This window comes from Gadus morhua, chromosome 11 (assembly GCF_902167405.1).
Source record: "Gadus morhua chromosome 11, gadMor3.0, whole genome shotgun sequence".
NCBI lineage: Eukaryota > Metazoa > Chordata > Actinopteri > Gadiformes > Gadidae > Gadus > Gadus morhua.
This window is the reverse complement of record NC_044058.1, coordinates 15,188,370-15,213,369: the sequence shown is the minus strand read 5'-3', so window position 1 is coordinate 15,213,369 and position 25,000 is coordinate 15,188,370. Positions and strand designations below refer to the sequence as shown.

The window sequence follows — 25,000 nt, the reverse complement described above, 5'->3', positions numbered from 1 at the left end:
TGGCTTCTCCTCTGACTGATAGCCCCCTAGCTTCTCCTTTACACAAACACAATCACACACACACGCAGCGGCAGACAGACACAGACACACACTCGTGTACACTTTCATGCGCACACACATACACGCACACAGACACACACACACACACGCACACACACACACGCACACACACACACACCTCAACTCGCTCTGTCACCCATGTTGCCGGGGGGACAAGGAAAACGTGGCGTTTCCCCCGGATCAAAAATTTACGAGCAATTAAAAAGGCGGCCGGCACAGGGGCATCCATCAGCTCAGCACGCTGCCACCAGGCCGGGTGTGCGCACGTGTGAGTGTGTGTCTGTATGTGTGTGAGTAAGTGGCTGTGTGTGTGTGTGTGTGTGTGTGTGTGTTGTAGCGTAGCAGCCGTAAACCACACGCTATATACTTTTATATCTGTTGTCCCTCCAAAGAAGGGAAGGTTATGGCAAAATTATGTTTTACGGCCAACGGTTTCTACGGCGATGTAGGCATCTTTCACGGAATAGGCTCGTTGGAGGTCAGAGCCCCTCAACAACCCCACACACACACACACACACACACACACTGACTGCGTTGGTGTGTGTGTGTTTGTATGGGCGGTGCGGTGTGTTTAAGGGTCTATGTGTCTGTGTGCATATGTATGTGTGTGTGCGGGCCCTTCTGTGACTACACATGTGTGTGCGTGCTTGTGTGGGTGTTATTATGCATGTGTGTGCGCATGTGTGTGTCTGACTTTGTGTGTGTGACTGTGTGTGGGTCTATATTTCTTCCAGCTTCAGTCTCTACTCTGCAAATGAGTGCCTGGATACAGATAGAAGTCGTAACGGATCTGCCTGCTCCTGAGTTCCATCAGTTCCTCTGTAAGAGAGTGACCTAATTACACCGTTGTTTATTAGAGCACCCATGTCGTCCATCATTTATGCTGATGTAATCTTTACCACAAGGTGTTCGCCCCACAGCGAAGACAGCAGCAAACACACAACAACAAGCACATCGCACACTAATCACATACAAATACGCATACACCCCCCGACCCAAACCACACACACACACACACACACACACACACACACACACACACACACACACACATACACACACACACACACACACACACACACACACACACAGATCCATTGTGACACACAAAACACAAAGAGAGCAGGCAAACGCTCATACATCAACACAGTCAGTCTTTCCCTTTTTCAGGCTGCTCGTGACGGGTCGGGCTCATTTGCATCCTTAATTGTGTTGTAATGTACTTTTAATTTGAAAACGGAGGCAATTAATTATTTTGATATGGAACAAAATGCTGCAAATGTAAACATTCTAATAGTTCTCAGTGAACTGAGGCTCATTTTTCAAAACAGAGAATGGAATTTTCAACCTCTTTTTTTTTTTCTCGCTCTTCAAAGACACATCTTCAACATCAACATCTCCTCCTTTATTTATTTATTAATGAAAGCGCTACTACTACGGGCATCCATCACGTCCCGGCGATGTTCGCTTCGTCTCCGTGCCGAGAGGTTAGCTCTGCGATGATCCCTGCTGCTCTACCTCTATTACTCCCCATCTCCACCTTGCACCAGCCTTAATTACTGCAGCTTCCCAGCCTCCTCGCACCATCACCGTAGATTCAATTAAGGTAAGCCTGTTTTTGGGCGTTCTGCTTCATCCCCCCCCCGCTGGTGTAGCTCCACGGATGCTGGGTCACGCTCCACAAAATCTATTTCTGGCCTCCAGTGAAAGATTTGGAATCAGAGATTAATAGTTTCCTTTCGTCCGGGCGTTGTGATCAATAGGTGACAGCGTTCAAAGGATGCCAAGTTGGCTCGGGGGGGGAGGACAGCAGAGGAAATAGAGAGGAGAGGAGAGAAGAGAAGAGAAGATAAGAGAGAAGAAAGACAAGAGGAGAGAAGAGGAGAGGAGAGGGGAGAAGAGAGAAGAGAAGAGAGAATGAAGACAAGAGAAGAGGAGAGGAGAGGGGAGTAGAGGAGAGGAAAGGAGAGCAAAGGAGAGCAGAGGAGAGGAGAGGAGAGGAGAAGAGAGGAGAGGAGAGGAGAGAAGAGGAGAGGAGAGGAGAGGAGAGGAGAGGAGAGGAGAGGAGAGGAGAGAAGAGGAGAGGAGAGTAGAGCAGAGGAGTGGAGTGGAGAGGAGAGAAGAGGAGAGGAGAGGGGAGAGGGGGAGGAGTGGAGGGAGAGGAGAGGAGAGAGGAAATAGGAGAGGAGAGAGAATGGAATTGGGCGAATAGAGGATAGAAGAGGAGAGAAGAGAGGATATGAGACGGGAGGAGATACAATAAGAGAGGAGAGGAAGAGGGAAAGAAGAAGAGGAGAGAGAGGAGGGGAGGATGGAGATGAGTAGAGGAGGAGAGGAGAGGAGAGGAGAGAAGAGTAGATAAGAGAGGAGAGGACGGGAGAGAGAGATCAGAGATAACGCAGAAACAGAAAATAAAACAGTAGTAAAGAGAAGACGTCCTAGCGGGAGAGACTTGTGGCTGATGCTTCTCCATTTATACAGGCCAACAAAGATCTGACAGTCTCCCTCCCCCCTTGAGCCTGATAAACTCACCAGCACCGCCCAACAAAATGGATGTGTGCTATTCTTTTCCTCTCTCCGCTAGTCTCCATCACCTTTTCTTTCCTGTCTTCTTATATCTCAATTTCTCTTCTCCCTGAAGGCCCTATTTCTTTGTGATTGCTCTCTCTTTCTCTCTCCCTCAACAACTCTTCCCCCCATTCCCCTTTTCTCTCTTGCTCTCTCTCTCAACCTCCAAAATCTCCCTTCCCCGCAACGCTCGCTGATCTCCCCGAAGGTGCGGGGCACGTGCTGACATCACAGCAGGCCTGGCAGCAGCCAATAAATTATGAGTGACAAGTCTTTGGACCAATAAAAGCGCGACCATATTTCATGCACAGTAAATCTGATTGCAGATTGCCGTGGCGGGCGGCGGTTGACACTTTTAGTGTTGCCTTGGCGAAGGGAACCGCGTGGCTCTACCCCCCAACACCGGCGTTTGTCAGGCTCCCGGTCTATATGGAGGTCAAACAGATGGAGCTCAGGGATGCCCCCCTCCCCCTCCCCCTCCACCACCACCGCCGCCGCCACGAGAACCACTCCCCAATGTACCCTTTCTCTCGCACCCCACACTCACACACACACTCAAACACTAAGACTCACACAGACATTCACACACACACACACACACACACACACACACGCATGTGAACACACACTCACACACACTCAAACACTAAGACTCACACAGACATTCACACGAACACACACACGCATGTGACCACACACTGAAACAATCACACTTGCACACATGCATGCAAACACACACTCACTGCCAGACACACACGCACACTCACACATACATGTGAACACACTCAATACACACGTGACCATACAAACAACACACACACCAACATTACTGCACACCCACAAACACAGACACTCGCATGTAAACACACACGCATACACAGGAAGGCACCCACACTCACTCACATGCACACCCACACAAATCCTCCATCCCCAAGCGTACACATCAATCATGACACCCAGATCCCCCCCCCCCCCCCCAGGCCCAAACCCCCACCACCTCACCTCACCAGCACCAGCATCTCGCAGGCAGCTCTTCCATGGCTACCAAAAAGCTGTTAATTTAACCCCCGTCACCCCCCTATCCCAGGCCCCTCTCCCCTACTTTTTTATTTGGTTCTATTCCTGGACTCCGGGCACCACCGCCCGCTCCATCCAGGCTCCCCGGAGCAGCGGCCAGTAAAACCAACCACAAGCTATTCCACATAACGAGGCGTGGCTGGCCCCCCCTGTGCCGGACCGGGGGGCAGTAAACCTCCCCACCACCGACACTCTGGGGCGCGGGGGGGGGGACGTCGAGAAGGGAGCTCCGTGGATTTCAGTTGACGTCACCTCCATAAAATAACAACGTTATGCTCCTTTACATATTTTGTACCCCCTGTCTCAACCGCCTTCTCTCCTCCCCCCCCCATGATTCCCACCCCGTCCCACCCCTCCGTCGACCGTATCCGAGAGACTACCGGCCCGCGTTATCTCCCGGCGTTCCTGAACACGGATCCTCTCATTAGCGGCTATCGCGGCTAATGATACGCTATCACTAAGCTAACGCGTCTTAACAACCTCATTGAGGTTAAGTGACCCTGTCCGTGTGCGTCCGGCGCCAGTGCTCGGCCGTCCTTCGCCATGCTAGGAGCCATTTTTCATAATTAGCATGGGGCCGTGTAGATCTGGGGGCCATTACAAGTTCCCTGCCACCGCCCGGTAAATGGATGGATTTCAAACAAGACGCCCGCTGATGTGATCGTCATCATTATATTTTAATTAATCCATTCCTCTTGCCGCAACACAGTAATTACAATCTATTTTGTAACGCGGTGCACTCTGGGAAGACCGAAGAAAGCGGAGGAGTGGAAAATGAAGCTGGTAGGCTTGGGGGCGGGGGGGGGGGGGGGGGATGTCAGTGATGAAAATGTGGGGAAAATATTGACAAAATGCTCACAGATTAACCAAGGTGATGGCTATGAGTTTCAGTAAAATATGTGATTGATTTCCAAGAGAGAATTAGCGAAGGAAAGAATCAGAGATACAGAGAGAGAATCAGAGATACAGAGAGAGAGAGAGAGAGAGATAGGGATACAGAGACAGAGAGAAGGACTGACAGAAAGGGAGATAGCAATCAATACAGAGATACAGAGAGATCAAGAGAGAGAAAGACAGAAGAGGAGAGAAGGACGGATAGGTGAGAGAGAGAGATACAGTGATGAAGAGAGAGAGAACCGTAAGGAGAGCCACGCAGGGAGGGAAAAAAGGGATTACGATGCTATGACTGATTACAGCTATGTCATCGTCCGCACGGCATAGTAAAGGCGTAGTAAAAGCGTTGTAAAAGGGTTTATACGACGTCTGGAAGCGACGCAAACTCAAAACGTCTCTCTGTCTCACCAATTCACACATCATACATAAAGAGGGGGGCGGTAGACAGCGAGAGAGAGAGAGAGAGAGAGAGAGAGAGAGAGAGAGAGAGAGAGAGAGAGAGAGAGAGAGAGAGAGGCAGAGAGAGAGAGAGAGAGGCAGAGAGAGAGAGAGAGAAAGAGAGGCAGAGAGAGAGAGAGAGAGAGAGAGAGAGAGAGAGAGAGAGAGAGAGAGAGACAGAGAGAGAGAGAGAGACAGAGAGAGAGAGAGAGAGAGAGACAGAGAGAGAGAGAGAGAGAGAGAGAGAGAGAGAGAAAGAGAGAGAGGGACAAGGAAGACAATACAGGGGAGTTAGGGAGTGAGAGGTTCCCTTGGTCCCCTATCTTTTGCTGAATAAATCAGCCCAGGTATGGCCACTCAGGCACGTTGAGGGGCCATGTTGGGGTGTGATAATAACATTAAAGGATTACAATGACACTCCTCCTTTGACACAAGATCCCTTGTCTTGTCGTCTTTCATAAAAGAGCCTTCCGCCTCTTTGGTTGGAGCACTATACGTCAGATGTGTTGGTGTGCCCTATGTTGTAGTGCGCGCCTACGTTGTACTGCAACTCGCAAAGAGAGGAAAAGACAGATTGCATAAAAACAATCTGTATTCACTACATACCTTTTACTGCAGAACATGGACAGTTCAATACAATACACTTTACGTGTTCCTTTATTCTTCCGCCAAAATACCAAGTCTAAAGAAAACAAATGATTTCATTATGCAGCGGTTCCAAAGCATTATTGAAAACGCCAGTCTCTGGCTGGCGGTTCTGACGCACCACCCCTGCTTCGTTAATTCTGAAAAACCATGTTTATGTTTTTCCCCCTTCCACTACAGTGTTATCGCCATGACTGTTTGTGTTGAAGCGAGTGCCATTTAAAAACCAACACGGCCTCATGGTGGGCTTTGATGTAATCCCTCATGTGTTCCCTTCCCAGGGAGGGCCAAGGCCCCCTGGCCCTACAATGGCACCAACCAAGTGTGAATGGGCGTGTCAACATTCATAACACCCATCTCCGCAGGGTTGGAAGGGGGTTGGAGGAGCGGGGGGAGGAGTGTCGGCGCAGCGAGGTACCTGTGGTGCACGTGGTAGCCGGCTCCATTGATCATCCACCCTGGCTCCGAGGGATCAGGGATCCTGGCGGTCCTGGCGATGAGGTGTTGGAGGTCCCTCCATGTCAGCTCAGGACTTAGGGGAGGTGGGGGGGGAGAGAGAGAGAGAGAGAGAGAGAGAGAGAGAGAGAGAGAGAGAGAGAGAGAGAGAGAGAGAGAGAGAGAGAGAGAGAGAGAGAGAGAGAGATAGTGAGGGAGCAAGGTATTAAAAAAGAGAGTGTGATCGAGAGTGCAAGAAGGATGGAGAGAGAGATTGAGAAGGTGAGAGTGAGAAAGCAAGGTCGAGAGAAAGAGTGTGAGCGAGAGAAAGACAGTGAGATGAAGCAAAAGAGTGAGAAGGAGAGAGTGAGCAACAGTGAGGGAGTGAGGGAGAGAGAGTGTGAGAGAGAGAAAGAGAGTGAGAAAGAGAGAGAGAGGGAGCGAGAGTGAAGGACGGTAAGAGAGAGAGAGATAAAACAGAATCTCATCAAACCAGTCCTTCCCTGGCCTGTGCTGTAAACCGACTCAATCCACAGAGGAGAGGCTTCAACTCTGTATGATACTCAGGATGAGCAGGTCCAGAGGGACCTGAACACAGCGCTGGCGTCTGATGTCGAAATAACATACAAATACTAAATTTAAGTATTTTACTTAGGGCTCATATTTTTGCTTTACGTACAAGCACAAACAGAAAACATTATCGAGAGATTGACAAATAAATATGACCGGGCGACGCACCGTCCCGCTAACATTCTATCAGTATTCTTTTGAATGTCTTTAATTGCAGGTCGTCTGGAGAAAATTATCTGTTTAAGGCAATCTCAGAGTTTAATAATGGTGTCGCTGGAAAAACTGAGCCATCCAACAAAGCATATTTGAGACTTCAACAAAAGCGCCACAGTGCTGAATGTTCTTTTTTAATCCCGGGCAGGGGAATTCTAATAGGGCGGACTCAAGTGTCATGTCAACCAATATACTAATGCAATCCAATTAGGACCTTTAAACTGCGCGGAGAGCTGAAGGATATTAGCTCCGTTTTCTATAACAAAAGACCAAAGGGTCGTCAACGGCAGCTTTCTCGGGATATAAAAAGCATAAAGGAAATTGGGTTTCTCTCCTTTATCCACTCATTATTGCTCACTAAGAAAATGACATGAATGGGGTTTATGAAAGGAAAAATGTCTTGGCCATCCGATCTGAGAATCCTTTTTCTCTGTCTCTCCCCTTCTCTCGGTCTCTCTCTCTCGGTCTCTCTCTCTCGGTCTCTCTCTCTCTCTCTCTCTCTCTCTCTCTCTGGCTGAAGATGCTTTCCCTGTCTGCCATAACTACTGTCCATGCAGGCGTTTTACCCTTCAAAGCGCTATAAGAAAGGTGACTGACTGGTGCGCAATACAGTGAGGATAACCACTCCGGTGCCATTATAGAAAACACTCGGTCTTCAGTGCTGTCTTGACTTGATACTTAAACAAGCACTTGTATCATCTGAACTTACAGAGTACCATCTTGCAAGGCTCTCAACTCTAAAACCACAGCACGTATTTGCAGAGGATGTTTCAGTTTGATGTTCCCATTTTATAAATTAATCCGTAAAAGGTTTTGGTTTCAAAGCACATCTTGTATTTATGGCAAACTCCTGAGACATAGGGCACCAGTGCAGACTGACTGGAGTATAACGGGATAACGGTCAGTGTGTGTGAACTGAGTAGGGTTCATGCAGCCTTTTGTAGTGTGTCACGTTCCTCAGACATATTTTTTTGCGTGCAAACAGAAGGCGCACGTGACCTGTCCAAGGAAACGTTACGGCAAAACACTGACTGCACGGAGCGGCCGTGAGTGGACTGTTCGCAAACTCCACGACAGGCATCAATCAATTCCGCCTAACACAACATATTTTAGTACCTTCCCCGGTAATTCTTTCTTCAGACTCGAGGTACGGTAACTCTCGCAAGGTATCAGGCATAGACGGACTATAATTCCCATTTGCTTGTTTGAGAAGGTGAGAAATGCAAAAACAAAAGCAATGCTAGGAGCTTTCATCAAGGAAGGAAGCAGGTTGAGAAGCGGGGCCTCCAACGCGATAAAAACAATACCACTTAGATTTCTCGCAGGAAGGCAGAACACCACAAACAATTATTATATTGTGCTTTGATTTCAAAGGAACTGGGGTAGTATTGGGGGGGGGGGGGGATGTGCGAAGGAACGCTTTTTGTACTTTGAACTATTGCTGCCTCGTGCTTTCTTTTTCAAATGATATCTGTGTGTACTTGCATTGACGCGTTTTTGTGTGAGTGTCTTTGTGTGTCTGTGTGTGTGTGTGAGAGTACCTGAATAGATTCCTCTCTATGTAGCATTGTGATTGTCGACGGCCAATTCATTGTCGCCAAGCCAACACACTATTATGACCACTACTACTGCAACTACTACTTATATTACTAATACTACCACTAATACTAGAGTAGTACTAATACCACTACTAGTACTTATAATAATAAATTAGATTTATATAGCGCTTTTCTAGGACTCAAAGTCGCTTTAAACTGAGGGGCGCTCCAATAAATACCACTACTACGTCCAATACTACTATTACTACCACTGCTAATATCACTACCACTGCTAGCACTGCTATGCTACTGCTACTCCTCCTCCACCTACTACGACCACTATTACTACCATGGTGCCACCATCATCACATCATCACCTCTCTGTTTGAACCCATTAAAAAACCAATCCCCCCAACAGCCCCCCCGCCCCGCGCCCCGCCCCCCGCCCCTTGCTCCCTCGATCTCCAGAATCGGACGGCTTGCATAAAGCAAACAAAATTAAATTTGCTTTGCTAACTCAGAGCTTGCGTGGCGCTCGGAGCTGCTCTCTCTGGGACAAATGACTCAGAAGGGCCTCCTTTGTATCCTAACTGAATACAAAAGAAACGGAGAAAGACGGAAAAGGGAACGGCCTGTACAGCCCCCCCCACCTTACACACAAACACACACATACACAAAAACACCCGACACAGGAATAAATTATTGAACTCTGGTGCGGAGAAAGGGGCTTCTCGGCTCCGAAGCAAGCCCACTGCAGATCTGTTTAGTCTGGGAAAAGTCGTTTTGCTCGGTATAAAAAATGAGCCGAAAACAGCGAGCAGGGCGGGAAGCGGGATTTGGCCGTTCCCGTCTTAGCGGAGCCTAGAGGGACCGTCACGTGAACACGTTTGGGCCTTCCACAGTAAATAAATAAAACCACCCAGAGCCGCAACGCCACCACCACGCCGGGGTTGTGCGAATACCATTATTAGACACCATCACCAGAATGGACTCGGAATGAACTAAGGCGAGGTGTGTGTGTGTTTCTGTTTGTGTGTGTTCGTGTGGGAGGGGGATGGGGGGGGTCTGTTGAATTCCCCAGTATAAGTGATAGTAGTATGCAAAATAGAAAATAAAGATTCCCATGAAGTATTTTGTTTTTCTTTTGTCAAAAAAGCAAACAAACCAAAAAAATGAATCAAAAACAAGAAAGACGCGAGGAAAAAGCAGGGAAAAAACGAACCCAGAAAATCCACCAGCAGCACGTTGGGGCTGCTGGTTCCTGTATGTTGTTGTGCTCTGCTCTCTGAAGGGAAATAACAACATGGCTCTCAGAGGGTGACAACATGGCCAAGAACAGGAGCGGCACAACACATCCACATACTCTCTCCCTCCCTTTCTTCATCCCTACCCCACTCAACCTCCCCCCACCAACATCCCTCACCCTCATCTCTCCCTCCTCCCCCCACCAACATCCCTCACCCTCATCTCTCCCTCCTCCCCCCACCACAATCCCTCACCCTCATCTCTCCCTCCTCCCCCCACCAACATCCCTCACCCTCATCTCTCCCTCCTCACCTCCATCAATTTCCCTCACCCATATCTCTCCCGGCTCCCCAACCCCCCCCCCTCACCCACACCCTCATCTCTCCCTCCCTCCCCCCCACCAACACCCCCTCACCCACAGCCTCATCTCTCCCTCCTCCCCCCACCAACACCCCCTCAACCGGAGGCCTCATCTCCCCCTCCTCCCCCCACCAACACCCCCTCACCCTCATCTCTCCCTTCCCCCACCAATTTCCCTCACCCTCATCTCTCCCTCCTTCCCTACCAACATTCCTCACCCTTATTTCTCCCTCCAACCCCCAGCATCAGCCCTCACCCTTCTCCCCCCTCCGACCCCCCCCACCCCCTCATCTCTCCCTCCTCCTCCCCCCACCGACACCTCTCACCCTCACCTCTTCCTCCTCCTCCTCCCCCACCAACATCCCCCATCCCCTCTGTCAACCATCAATCTCCTCTCTCTCCTCCCTCTCCCTGCATCCCCTCGCACTCACAGCGTCTCACAACAAACGGCGCGGTGTCCCGGTGGCAGCCAGGCAGTCCGTCAGAGTGAACACACAACTGTTTACAAATCCCCAGTTAATAGGATCAGGGCTCATTGACTGGGCTGCCGCCGCGTGTCTGATGTAACCTATTAGCTGTATGATAGTCAGAGTCTCTGGCCCATCGATTACCCTGGCCCTCCATATTGCTCCACTGTGGACTGTTACTCCTCTTTACGGCTGTTTAGAATGCACGGCTAATGCCTTTAACGTGTATGTGTGTGTGTGTGTGTGTGTGTGGGTGTGTGTGTGTGTGAGCGTGTGTGTGTGGGTGCATGGGCATTTGTGTGTGTGTGTGTGTGTAAGTGTGCCGTTAAGTTGATCGTGTGTCTGTGTCTGGGTGTGGGTTAGTGTGTGTGTGTGTTTGTGTGTGTGTGTGTGTGTGTTTGTGTGTGTGTGTGTGTGTGTGTGTGTGTGTGTATCGGTCAGTGTGTTTCTCCCTCCATTCTCTTGCAACTCCCATCGACATGCCGATGTCTACTGTTTATTGTGTGTCTATGTCATATTATATAAAATGTGTTCGAGGTGATGCTGTCCGTTGGGTCTTTTTGTATGAGTCCCATCCCCCCTGTATGTGAAGCTTCTTGTTGCAGCACATGTGGGCACACGTGTGCTATTCCTCTGTGCATAAGCATGCCGCAGGTATATTGACTTGTCTGGGTGTTTATGTGTGTTTTTTATATGCCGAGAGAAATTGCGCATGCTGTGTGCAAATGTCTATGTGGTCGCACATGTGTATGCATGTGAATGTATGTATGTATGCATCGATGCATGTACGAGTATGAGTGGGTGTGTGTGTGTGTGCGTGTGTGTGCATGTGCATGCGTGTGTGTGTGTGTATGTGTGTGTGTGTGTATGTGTGTGTGTGTGTGTGTGCGTTTGTGTGGGCACGCATGTGTGTGTGTAGACATGTGTATCAGTGTGTGCATGCATGTGCATGTGAGTGTGTGTGTGTGAGCGTGTGGATGTATGTGCGGGTTTGTGTGTGTGTGATTGTGCGGGTGTGTTTTCTATGCATGCATGTGGATGTGTCCGCATGTGCGTGCGCATGTGTGTGTGTCGGGGTGCGTCTGTGGCCAGTTTAACTGGGTTTCCAATTAAGTTGAACCACGGACTGGATCAATGCTAGTCCTCTGTGTGCTGGAATGAGCAGCCCTGGGCCCCTGGAGCATGCCCACCAATAATTTATCACTCACACTCAGCATGGGCAGAGAGGAGGGGAGCAGAGGGAGGGAGGCAGGGGGGAGGCAGAGAGAGAGAGAGAGAGGCAGGGGGGAGGGAGGCAGAGAGTGAGAGAGCCACAGAGCAACAGAGCAAGCGAGGAGGAGAAAGGAGGGAGAGCAGGGACGGCCAGAGGAGAAGAGGTTGTGCAAGGACAAAATGTCCTGCTCAGGAGAGAGCCAGAGAGAGTTATGCACTCGGGAAACAAAAGAGGGAAAATAAAGATTGGCTGATGAAAGAAGATAGAGATCAGGTCCTGTAGGAGAAATCTAAAAGCCTGAATCATTTACAAGCGCTATTGAATTGCCAATAAAGAAAACCCATAATACGATTATCTGATAGACACATATATGCACAAAGCATAAACACACACAAATATACACACTAATCTATGTATACAGTATATATGTATTAAAATATATAAATATATTCACTGACACATACATATATTAACAAACATAACATATATATATATACACATATATATACTTATATCCAGTATATATAAAGGCATACAAGCAATAGTTAATAACGCATGGCATAACAGTAAAATATGGCTACACAAAGCAGAGATGAATGCACAAAGGTAGACCTAATAACTGTAACAGGTGAGCGCGCAGACATTGCATTCCCAAATCAGTGCTGCACCCGCAGTGTGGGTTTAAGTGGAGATCACAGGCACAAGTAGTTATCGGCCGGGGCCTAATTGATAAAGCCATTAGTGACACTTGCAGATAACATAGGGGGACTCTGAGTCTGCTCGCAGTGACTCCAAATGGGCTCACTTAGGCTTAGAGTACAGCACATTAAGCCAAGATTACAGGGCAGTATGGGGCGGTCTCAACCACTCGGTGGCTCCTGTGCTCGAAGATTAATTGGGACAAAATAATGTGCATGCATGTGTGTGTATGTGTGTGTGTGTCTGTGTGTGTGTGTGTGTGTGTGTGTGTGTGTGTGTGTGTGTGTGTGTGTGTGTGTGTGTGTGTTCGGGAGTCGGGGTTGGGGGGGGGGGGATGCTAAACAAGTACTGTAGCGCCGGAGACGCGCCGGCTGCATGCATCCTGGCGGGTGCCCTTGTGTTTCTGTGTATTTTACGTGTCGTCGTCTCCGCTATTAGTCCGCGCGTAATTTGTCAAACAGAGGTCAGCCGTGTCTGCAGCCTCATGCGAGGTACATTAGTGTGTGTGAGATGTCTCCCTGGCAGGTCTTTGTGCCGGCGGTTACCAGCCAGCGTTTGAGTTAGGGCCAATTACAGTGAGTGGATTCCGGTCTAACACTTCCACGCTTCCCCACTGGGATCCCTGCCTGATCAGTCCTCGACCCCCCGCCGAGGCAGCTAACACTACGCCGTTGGCCACACCGCGCAGAGCCAAACCCCGGAAAAGAAAAAGAAAAAAAGAAAGGGAAATTTCGTCCATGAAGAAGAGAAGATGTAGTGTAGATGAGAGCCAGAGATGTGAAGTTGAAGGTTGAGGTTTCTTCAACTCAAGGCCATAACGCGAATGCGCATAGAGAGGAAAAAAACGCGAGGAGCTCAACAACGCAAAAGCAGCGAGGTAAACGCTTCACTCTCATTGGAAACAATTACAGCAAGCTGCCCCAGGGTGCATAAACGCGCTCTGTCTGATCGGCGCCTTTGTCCCTTTAGTTCCGCTGTCCCCAATGGAACCGTGTTCTGGAGAAAACGATGAACGGTAACCAGAGGTTAGAGACAAAAAATATTGGATCCTGTTTCAATTTTACCATGGTTTGCAGTAAATTCTTCAACTCAAGAAAATCACAGTTTGTTGCAGAAAGGATCATAAGATTTAGTTTTGTTGGAAAACGCAGTGCTAGATCTCTCGTCTCGCACATTACGGGTACAATACCTGACATGGGTACTTAAAAATTATAGAAAAATAAGTTTTCAGGTGAAGGTATGTGCGTGAGAGATACAGAGAGAAACAGAGAGAGGGCGAGATAAAAAAAGAGAGAGCGAGAGACAGACAGACAGAAATAGCGAGAGAGAGACAGAGTGATACAAACAGAGAGATATAGATGCTGGGAGGTGGTTCTCCCTGAAAACACAGGCCCCTGATTACTCAGAGCTAATTAGCAGATCGTTTTGGAGCACCACCGCTGTGTCTGCAACCGGCTGACCCAGAGCAGCTCCCTTACCACTTCACCGTACAGAAAACCTCCAAAGCCCCACCCACAGCCACAGCCCCACCCACCCATAGCACCGCTCATCCACCATCAGGTACATATGGAGAACTCTCGTCTCCAGGCAGCCACACATCCTTAACTCCCCGAGTAGGGCTGGGGACAGACCCACACTGGTAAGAGGAAGAACACCAAAAATATGCCGGACAGGGGGAAGGTCGTGGGAAGCGGATCATAAAAGTGGGCTACTTAGAAAAAAGGCCGGCGACGGTGAGACAAACGGTGACGAGATTCGTATTCTCGACGCCAGAGGGGAAAAGCGGAGTGACAAAAATGAAGTGGAGCGCCGAGATGGACGGACAGATACGCGGCGAGAAATCGAGCAAACAGTGGGACGACAGAGCGGCGTCAGGGAGGATGAATGATTAACCGCGGGACTGACAAGTCTGTAGATAGCGTGTCAGGCTAACAGATACGAATAGACAGACAGATAGTGACAACTACATATTAGGACAGAACTGCGACTGAGCACTAATCCATCGTTATTTTACCCTGTAGAATAAATGTACCTGCGAGAGTGGGACACAGGCCTGAGACAAGCAATGGCAGAGAGGGTGCAGGCACAATTCTCAAAAGCTAGTTAGGAGGGGGTAAATGAAAGAAAAGGAGAATAGATGAAGGATTGATAGGAAAAAATTAAAGGAGCGAAGATACAACGCAGGAAGTGTTCGATGATCGGATAAGAGAAGATTAGATCAAACAATATCTCTGCGGACAGTAAAATAAATCAATGCACTTCGACAAAACAAAAGGCACACAAAAAATATAAAAATATATAAGAAGCATGAAGAAATAATAAGACATATATATTTATGCATATATAATATACATCAATTATATAATTATATATTCCCTGTGAAGCTATAGATAGCTATTCATAGGTTCAAACCGTTTTTCTGTCCGACATTAAAGATAGACTCACTTGGCCTCCAAGACTAGAGCCAGTATACCAGCAGCATAGGGTGCTGCACTGGACGTCCCTGGAAACCGGGTCTGACAGCCATCCTCCAGGTTCGACACGGTCACCTGTGGAACACACATATACACACACGCACACACACACGCACACACACACACTCACACACTCACACACAGACAAACACACACACACACACACACACACACACACACACACACACACACACACACACACACACACACACACACACACACACACACACACACACACACACACACACACACACACACACACACACACGTACACGTGTACATTTTAGCCCTGCAGCATGCTGGGAGCTAATGGTTCCTGTGGACCTATTAGTCCAGAGGAAGGTACACACATGCTAACTCAGTGACAGGCATTTCATTTAGCTGACATTGAATACTCACACGCACACGCACACGCGCACGCACACGCACTCGCACACACACACACACACACACATACAATTCCTCTTAATTGTGAATTAAGAGTGAACGTGTGTAGCAGAACTGCTAAATTGCATTAGGGCAACTCTCTCTGGTGCGATAATAGTGTTTAGTGAGGGTTTAGTGAAGGTAGGTTTTCATTCTGAAACACAAAACCACTTTAGGGAAAATCAAGGCAAAGACCAGCCCCAGACTGGTGGGACAGTTCATAACAGAAACTAGTTTCTTTAAGGCTATTTAATAAAATTAAGACATATGGTTGCAGAAAAACACACATCACCGTTATACAGTACTGTTTTACAGCTCTATATATAAATAAATAAATATATCATATATAAATAAATAAATATATATATATATATATATATATATATATATATATATATATATATATATATATATATATATATATATATATATATATATATATATATATAACAGTGTTAACAATTAAGAAAAGTCATATATACAGGCAAATACAGATTGGCCAGAGACAACGGACACACACACACACACACACACACACACACACACACACACACACACACACACACACACACACACACACACACACACACACACACACACACCCACACACACAGTGTTACACTTGGTGTTCCTGTGATCCGTGTTCCTGGTCATGTGGCGGCGAGGTGGCGAGGTGGCGAGGTGCGGCGGAGACACAGGGGAAGGTGTGGGAAGTCGATATCACACTGATAAAAATGGCCGCTATTTCGCTGCTTCTGTGGCCCCTGAAATTGGCACACTGTTGCCTCCCGGCTTTCACTGTCACACCTTCGCCATCAACACCTCTTCTTCTTCTTCCTCCTCTACTCCTCCTCCTCTCCCTTTCCTAGTCGCTCAGCCTCGCTTCACCTCCAATTAACACCTGCTCTGATGCGTGTGTGTGTGTGTGTGTGTGTGTGTGCATGACAGTGTGTGTCTGTGTGTGTGTGTGTGTGTGTGGGGAGTGTGCGTGCATGCGTGTGTCTCCTGTCTGTTTGCCCGGCGGTAGTCTAGGTCAATCGGCGGGCCACTATAAATATCACACTGGTCTTCTCACAGCTCACAGGTGGTAAAGAGCAGCGCTGACACACTCGCGCGCAAACACAAACACGTGCGCACACACCCGACCGCACATTTAACACGACGGGAAGATGGAGTCAAAGATAAGTGTCACTTACACGTGAAGCCACTAGTCGAGTAAAAGGGGAGCGAGGTGCGTTCATTACTAGAAAGTAGACTGGACCGGCACACCACCGACGTGTTAAGCCCGTGACACACACATCGGACGGCCGGTCGTTGCCAGATAAGGCAGTCGGATTGGGCAGTCGGCTCCCATCTGCCTGACACGGTCGAAAAAGTGGGGAGAACACGAAAACGCGTCACTCTCATTGGTAAAACAATTACAACAAGATGCCCAAAGCTGCCTCAATGCGCTCTGTCTGATCGGCGCCTTTGTCCCTTAAGTTCTGCTTGAGCCTTATTTTGGAAAGATCGATGAACGGTAACCAAAAGTGAAAGACAAAAAATACTGGATCACGTTTCAATAGTAACATGATGTTGACAATGAGGTTTGATTTAAAAGCAAATTCTGAAGTCAGGAAAGTCGCAGTTTGTTGTAAACAGTATAGTAAGACCTCGTTTTGTGGGAAATACGACAATATACGTCACTAATGTGATAGAAATTAACCTTACATTCTATGTTAAACTATGATTATTATTAGGCCTACATATCATATATACTTTAATGGTGGAGAAGAGCTGATCACCTCTAACCTAGATGTTGTGTGCTGTGTGACACCAGTGAGTGGGTCCAGGATATTCTCACCTGATGGGCCATGTGATACATCAGTCAGAGAGTCCAGTCTACTCCCATATTGATGTACTCTCTGAAGACAATGCTTACATTCACACATGTGCATCATCTCTGTTTGTATAAGGATAATATATGTTCTAAGGTCACATTGGGATTCAGAAGACATAGGAGTATGCTGACATCGACACAGTATGACCCTGATGGGAAATTCTATATTTGATGAAAGTCCAACTTTGTATTGTGTAAGAATTGGGGATATAAGGAGCTGTCCGGGATTCATTCGGTAGTGTGTATTCGAGGATACCACTCGGCTTTGTTGTCTCTCGTTTGCGGGTGGCAATAAATTCTCCATCTATACTTGACCTGGACTCCCCGATTCCTCTTGCTTTTTAGCTAGTTGAAGTGAATTAGATAAGTTATTATTAATGCTACAACACTAACACAACCATGTATCCTACCTGATGCTGATGTGTTTTATTATAGGCTACATCCAGCACACAACCACCACTACACACACACACACACGCCACCACACACACACACACACACACACACACACACACACACACACACACACACACACACACACACACACACACACACACACTTGGTTCACACACGGACCAGCGGCAGAGATCCGTCCGGGTTGGCTCCAGTGGGCGTGACCGCCATGATGGCGGGGCAGGGTTCTCCATAGAAGGCGGGCTCCCCGGTGTGAGTGACAGCTCCCACAGCGATGCTGTACACAGAGTTGACGTAGCCATCGGCTCCACAGTGGTCGCGGTGGATCCCGCCGTTCCCCGACGCCCACACGAAGACACTGCCCCGCCCGTGTCGGCCCTGTAAGTGGAGAAAACAAACAATAACAACAACAGACAACGGCTCAAAAACAGGCAGTATTTACAAATCACAAGATGGGGAACTTCTTTGACAAATGAGGGCAGAGCCGAGAATGGGGATGGTGGTGGGGGGAGGGCCGGTCCAAAATATGGAAGAACTCGGGGAAAGCAGCTCTGTTTACAGCTGTGGTTAATGCAGGAGAGGGATAAACGTTAATGTCTTATTTGGGGAACTGGGTTTTGTTGGAAGCGTGGAAGCATGTGCTGCGGCTTCAGTGTTTTGCAAACACTATCAAAAAGAGCTGAAACAGATTGCTCCATCTGTGCTACGCCTGCTCTCTGGGGGGAAATCATCCTCCGATTCCATGCTATTTTATTTATCTTTTTGTTGTTTGGTTGTTTTTTTTCCAAACCCACATCCTGCCTGGCTAAGCGTGACTGAGACGTGGAGCCTGTGTAAACCCCAGACCCCCGGGTCCCAGTGCGGGGGCCACAGTAGAAGAGAGCTCGCCTTGTGCGCTCCCCACTGGAGGGCCCGACGGGCGAGGCGGCCGGGGCCCCCCAGCTCAGAGCCGTTGTCGGGGGGCCCCCAGGAGCACACGTAGACGTGGATGAGGTTGGGGCTGAAGGTGAGGGCCACGGCCTCCATGGCGTCGGTGACGGGGCCGCCCAGCAGGCGGATCCCTGGCAGCGGGGAGGAAATGCACAACAACAACAATAAACAACAACAACAATAAGTTGTTTGATTTATGAAGCGCTTTTCATTTAGGAGACCACAGTGAGCCGTCCAGGGCTAAAACAGAAAACTGTTAACTAGAAATGGACTTAAAGCACAATAACATGCCGTCCTATATGAGAAGGTATTTAGGCCTAACAACAACACAATAAGTATTGTTGTTTAACAAAGAAATCACACAAAGGCCAGAGATACAGATGTTAGGATTCAGCGGGTTAGATAAACTGAGGCAAACCAATATCAATCTCTATACGTTGGGCTTTAGGTGGGTACATGATATACCATCTATATCTATATTTATATGTTCCAGGGGACTCTAAGGCTGCAATATAGTAATCAATATGTAGTCTATAACAGCCATCGCATATCACTCATAATTTATGCATACATTTTATCGAGACATTGTCCACATTATTGATCACTTTATTGTCAAATATATGAAATCTAATAATATTTCAATTTGAAAATGTCAAACACCCCTTAGCCAATGAAACACAGGCTACTTTATGCTAATGAATGCACTTTGAATTATGAATCCATTGAGAAAGGATAAACACATCTAGGAGTCATCGCTTATTATTCCATAATTGTTAGTGGGCGACGAGGACACTAACAATTATTCATAAATATTAGAGATGGTTAACCAAGTAGCTATGGTGAAAAACAATGCTAGTAAATAAATAATATCCAAGTATATCCAGCCTCAACTGATGACAACATTTCTTTAGACCTTACTGTCAATTCTGCTCAATGTGCTCAACAACCTCTGATAAACGAAGCAAGGTCAAAGTTTAAAGATCACAGGTCGGGGCACATGGGTCAAAAGATGCCTAAGGTTGTGTGGGCTTTATTAATCGTCTATCTTTCGTTGACAATGATTTCCCTCTAATTACGTTGTTCCCGGGGAACATTGGTGTTCAGGCCGACGCGATGGGAGGTGTTTGGGCCGACTAATGGGATGAGCCACATTGAAATGCGGTTTGTATTAGTTTTAATGACAACATTTAAAATCTGTTTCATCACAGGCTTGAAACAGTCAGTCACAAAAGAAGCTCATACTGGTGCTCCCGCTAAACATGGGAATTTAAATCTGCTCTATTTGGCTAAATACACAAACATGTCGACATGAAGATTTCTAATATGATCTTCGTTAATAACTACAAAGCTTCCACCAAGCTAAATAGGATGCAATAGTGTTCAGTGACAGTGTGTCAAAAAAAACCAAATGATTATGCAGAAAATCCATCAGATTAATATAGGAAGGCGACATAGACGTCAGTTTCTCATCTTTGCTTTTATTCCCCCTAAGCCTTGCTTACATGCTTATTCCAAAGCGTTCAGCCATGCTTGTTCTGAACTCAAACAAACTGCTCATACATTATTATACAATTAATCAAATTCAACATGAGGAGACAGCGTGGTTTACGATCACACTCAAACATACACGTTTGCCACTGGTTAACACCGAACCCAACCACACTACTGGAGGACAGTCACAATTTATTTATTGTTTCTGTTTATTTAATAGATTTTTGCGCTGTTTAATTCACACTTCTTTGAATTATTAACAAGGAAATCAAATATGTGCATTTTGATAAGACGTTTCCCAGTGTAAAAACATCTTGATAAATTAAAGAAGCCTGCGTATGACTGCTTTGGGGACACAAATAACACAACGTGCGTTTACCACAGAAATTCATTTAAAACTTTTAAAGATTGACAGATTTGAGCCTACAGTGCCTAATATCTATGTTGTCGGGGGAACAGAACAAGTGCTTGTGGATATCGACATTGACCGAACGCACCTTCACACACCTTTTTGAATAAATAAGGTAAACTAATTTGAGGGTTCACACAAATGCCATTCGATCAACATACACCGCACCACATTCCTGTCTCTACCGTGCTTTTCTGACAAATCACCATTTAATAGAGGATTGCGGGCAAATAACAGGTCGATTGGAAATTCAAGCTCAAGCTCTGTCTAAAATAGTACTTCGTAAACAATATATGAGGGTCATATTTCAATCATTAGATCTTGTGTGGCAGCCCAAGTATAAACAGTGCCGAATGCATCATGGGTTTTTTCTTGGGCGATACTAATCGAGAGGACTCCAGAGTCATATTACTGTAAAAGCCCAAATCAACGTTCATATAAAGGAGCCTAGTCTATTTAAAACTATATTTTGCCACGTCTCACATGAGAAATGCCATGGCGGTTTCAAACACAACAATAATGAAATTGATGTCTCCCCATAATGAAAAATAATATCACGATCAATTACTGAACAATGATCAAACAATCATTACTACCAAAAAGCAATAACTAAAATTCAAAATGGTGGCTGTCATTGAGATGTGAAGCCGCGATGTGCGAGCCCTAGTCGCTTTTCACTCACCTCCTATTCTGGCATTGAACGCGATGCCCACCCCGCAGTAGGAGTTGTTCGCCTCCATGGCTATCTCACCCGCGCAGCGGGTGCCATGACTGTGAGGCAGCAGAGTAAACAAAAGCTGTTAGCCAAACACCTAAAGCCAAAGAGATATAGTTATTAACACAGAAATAACTAAACCGTACAAGCCATTAGAGTGCTGAGTGTTGAGATGACGGTGGCTAAATGAACACAGTGATGTTACATAAAAGGCTTCGTCATTTCACAGCCATTGTTGCGCGCTGTGGAAAGTACAGTTCAAGGTATAATACAAGGTAATTAAAGGGGTCATGCGTGCATAGGTAATGATTATAATAAAGCGGTGTTTACCCCACACAAAGCCGGCTTAGGAAACACACAATGAATACCGTGGAGACCGCAAGCCCTGATAATGTTATTTTATTGGCTGTTTGCAACAGGCGCATTGAGAGATAGAGGAAAACCAGCCATTACCCGTTCTCCTCATCCCTGATGGGCATGGGGTCATTGGAGAGACCATGTGAACTCAGCAGGTCAACACTGGCAAGGGCTTCCTGAACCACACATCCACACGCAAACACACACACACACACACACACACACACACACACACACACACACACACACACACACACACACACACACAGACAAGCAAACAGATAGAAAATGATAACCACGCTCAATAACATGCAATAACCAGCAGGAATACACAACACTCACACAACAAATGATAATGCTTCTTGGCAACAAGGGTTTAAATAAAGTTGAATTATGACCTTGTGAAACCGACTAGACCATATATATATACATATGTATATAGATATGATGTAGACTCATAATCCAGTCTCTGTATAGATCTCCTATAATAATGGTAACATCTTGTAACAATAAAGTGGGTTTTACAGGGGGGGCCTTTGTAGATGTTAAGAGCAAAGAAGTAGCATTACGTAATCGAAATGAATCTCCCCGTCTCCTTCCCTCCCCTCCCTTCCCCTCTCTCATCCTCCCTCCTGGTGAAGTCAACTTAAGCTGCGCCACGCAGCGTGCTCTGACATGCGACACGTTGGCCTGCTTCCCTCCGCCTATTGGATTAAATATGACACGACAGTGGCGTCCTGCCATTCCAAAGCCGGGCTCCATGTAAACACTTCTGTTCTTCTGTGTGAAGCTAAATGTGCATGTGTCCAACATGATCCCGATGAGATTAGAACCTTTCATGATATGAAGGAGTTTTCCCCTTGTATGTGGGCGTGGATGTGGGATACAAGGACTACATAGGGGAGGTACAGTATACTTGTTTATAAGCATTATGGGTGTACAGTTATTGATGTGCACCTAAAATGCCTGCCTGGACTCTGATGTTATTTATGATGGCTGCTATAGATGATCCGAGACTATGGTTGTTCTTGTTTATCTGATGTTCTTTTAATCGGTCTATATGTTCTGTGATGTACCACAATTTGCCCTTTGGGGGACATTACCTTTTTCTTATATTCGAAAGTTTTTAGCTTTCAGACACAGATTTACATTATAGATACTGTTTTGGTCAAACTTGCTTTTGATTAAAAGATCAAAAGACGAAATTAACTTCTAAAGGGTTCCGTACAATTTTTTGTTTTGTTCTCCTTGGCAACACCTTTTGCAATCCGAGGTCATTTTCCCTAGAGATACAAAAAGTGTCGCCACGACATTCATAATACTGCAAATGCTGCAAATGCATGGGCTTTCATCAGTGGGCCAAAGGCTCAATCACTACTGTGTAACATCATTCGGCAATAGACTATGACTTAATATATTTACATGGAAATCTTCTAGATAACCGCTTTAAAGAAACGGCTGACAGCACTGACATGCAGTAGTATATGTAGGCCTATAGATAAATATATATTATTTTCATAATTGTTTAATTTAAGGGTTCAGTTTACTCACAAAGTTCCTTTTCAGATCCTCGTTAGTGTAGTCCACACCTGGTTAGAGACAAAAGATAGATATTTTATGTGTTTATATACTAATCTAAGCACATTTCAAAATTGTTCACCAATTAGCAAATCACGGCATGAGGTTGAATCGTGAAAATATTCAACACACAATACACCATTAGATACGATATTTCCATTCTAATATGATTATGTGTAGTTTTGTACTATGCTGTCTGCCTGCATCAACTGCCCTTCCAGTGCCCCCTTTTCAAACACACACACACACACACACACACACACACACACACACACACACACACACACACACACACACACACACACACACACACACACACACACACACACACACACACCTTTCTCCCCTGCAACCGGGCTCCTGTGGTCTTAGCCAGATAAAAACCAATGAGGGCCCCAGGAGGGCCCCACCTGCTAAGGCGCACATCACTCACACACACACACACACACACACACACACACACACACACACACACACACACACACACACACACACACACACACACACACATAGACGCGCTAGCCCCGACCAGCCTTTGTCCCGCACACAGGCAGAGCCTCTGGGTTGTCATGGTAACGCGCAGTTGGTTTTTTTCTCCCTGCAAGCGAGGCCTGGCTGTTGCCGAGCCGTAGACCCAGCTGCCTGAAGAAGCTGCATCACACACACATATCGCCCTCCCGCAGACCGGCAGCACCCTGTTGCTACACATACTGCAACACAAACACACACACACACACACACACACACACACACACACACACACACACACAAACACAAACGCACACACACACACACACACACACACACACACACACACACACACACACACACACACACACAAACACACACACACACACACACACACACACACACACACACACACACACACACACACACTCACACACAAACGCACACACACACACACACACACACACACACACAAACGCGCACACACACACACACACACATACCCACACAGACACACACACTAGGTCACACCAACCCTGCCCTCTACACAGACTCTCCACTCTCGCTCTCTGGGCTCCTCGCTGTCTTTCTGTAGTCAGGACCCACAGCCGTATTTTACAGCAAGGAGGCAAAGAAAAAAATAAAGCTACTCGTGCTCTCTCCCGGTTCAAGGTCTTCCTCCTGGACCCATGGCTCTGGGTTTTGACCCCTCTGACCTGTCTTCTCTCAACCTCAACCTTTACCGCATCAGAGATCTCAAAACACAGGCTGCCTCCCACCTCTCAGACACCACTTTGCTTTCTAGACCTCTCTGCAACCTTGCAACCTGCAATCTGCTAGAACCCATGCCTAGGGCAATCACAGCACTACTAATTACCACAATGTCCAAAATAAAACCCCAAAAAACACTGTTTTATTTTTCAAGATGTACTTGTGATACGTTCATACATCCTTTCATTGACATACGGGGCCGCACATTGTGTTAATGACAATAGAGGTGATTTGAGGTTGAATTTAATACATGCAGATTATGAATTGTATGTGTGTATGGATATCTATATATATATTTTCTATGTGTATTCATAATCTGTATGTATTCAATTCAATCTCAATTCATCGTTTTATATATATATATATACATATACATATATACTTTGCGTGTGTATTTGTGCACATCACAATGTTATGTGCTTGAGGGTGCACGAGGTCATTGCCTGAACAACAACAACAACAACAACAACAACAACAACAACAACAGTGAATGCTAGCCCACAAAAGACGTCCCGATTGGACCATTGACACCCGGCCATGGCGTATAGAGCCGCCGCGGTGAATTAGCATCGGGGAACACGCAGCTTCGGCGTCACACAGAGGGCACCACGGATGGCTAGCATGAAGAGGAGTGTGAAGACTGTACCACTGTAGGCCCCCCCCCCC

The 25,000-nt window shown here is 46.8% G+C and overlaps 1 protein-coding gene across 1 annotated transcript in view; it reads right to left on the bottom strand.

The window, feature by feature from the left end:
* Positions 1–5,923: 5,923 nt before the first annotated feature.
* The window catches only part of LOC115553848 (neuroendocrine convertase 1), a 91,347-nt gene continuing 72,270 nt past the window's right edge, over positions 5,924–25,000 (bottom strand). The window contains exons 8-14 of the mRNA XM_030370372.1: positions 23,069–23,106; positions 21,614–21,693; positions 21,128–21,216; positions 18,417–18,676; positions 17,778–17,993; positions 14,868–14,971; positions 5,924–6,214 (exon numbers count right to left, since the gene is read on the bottom strand). Of these exons, the coding sequence (XP_030226232.1) occupies positions 5,986–6,214; positions 14,868–14,971; positions 17,778–17,993; positions 18,417–18,676; positions 21,128–21,216; positions 21,614–21,693; positions 23,069–23,106 (1,016 nt within the window). The 3' untranslated portion in view covers positions 5,924–5,985. The remainder of the gene's footprint in view (positions 6,215–14,867; positions 14,972–17,777; positions 17,994–18,416; positions 18,677–21,127; positions 21,217–21,613; positions 21,694–23,068; positions 23,107–25,000) is intronic.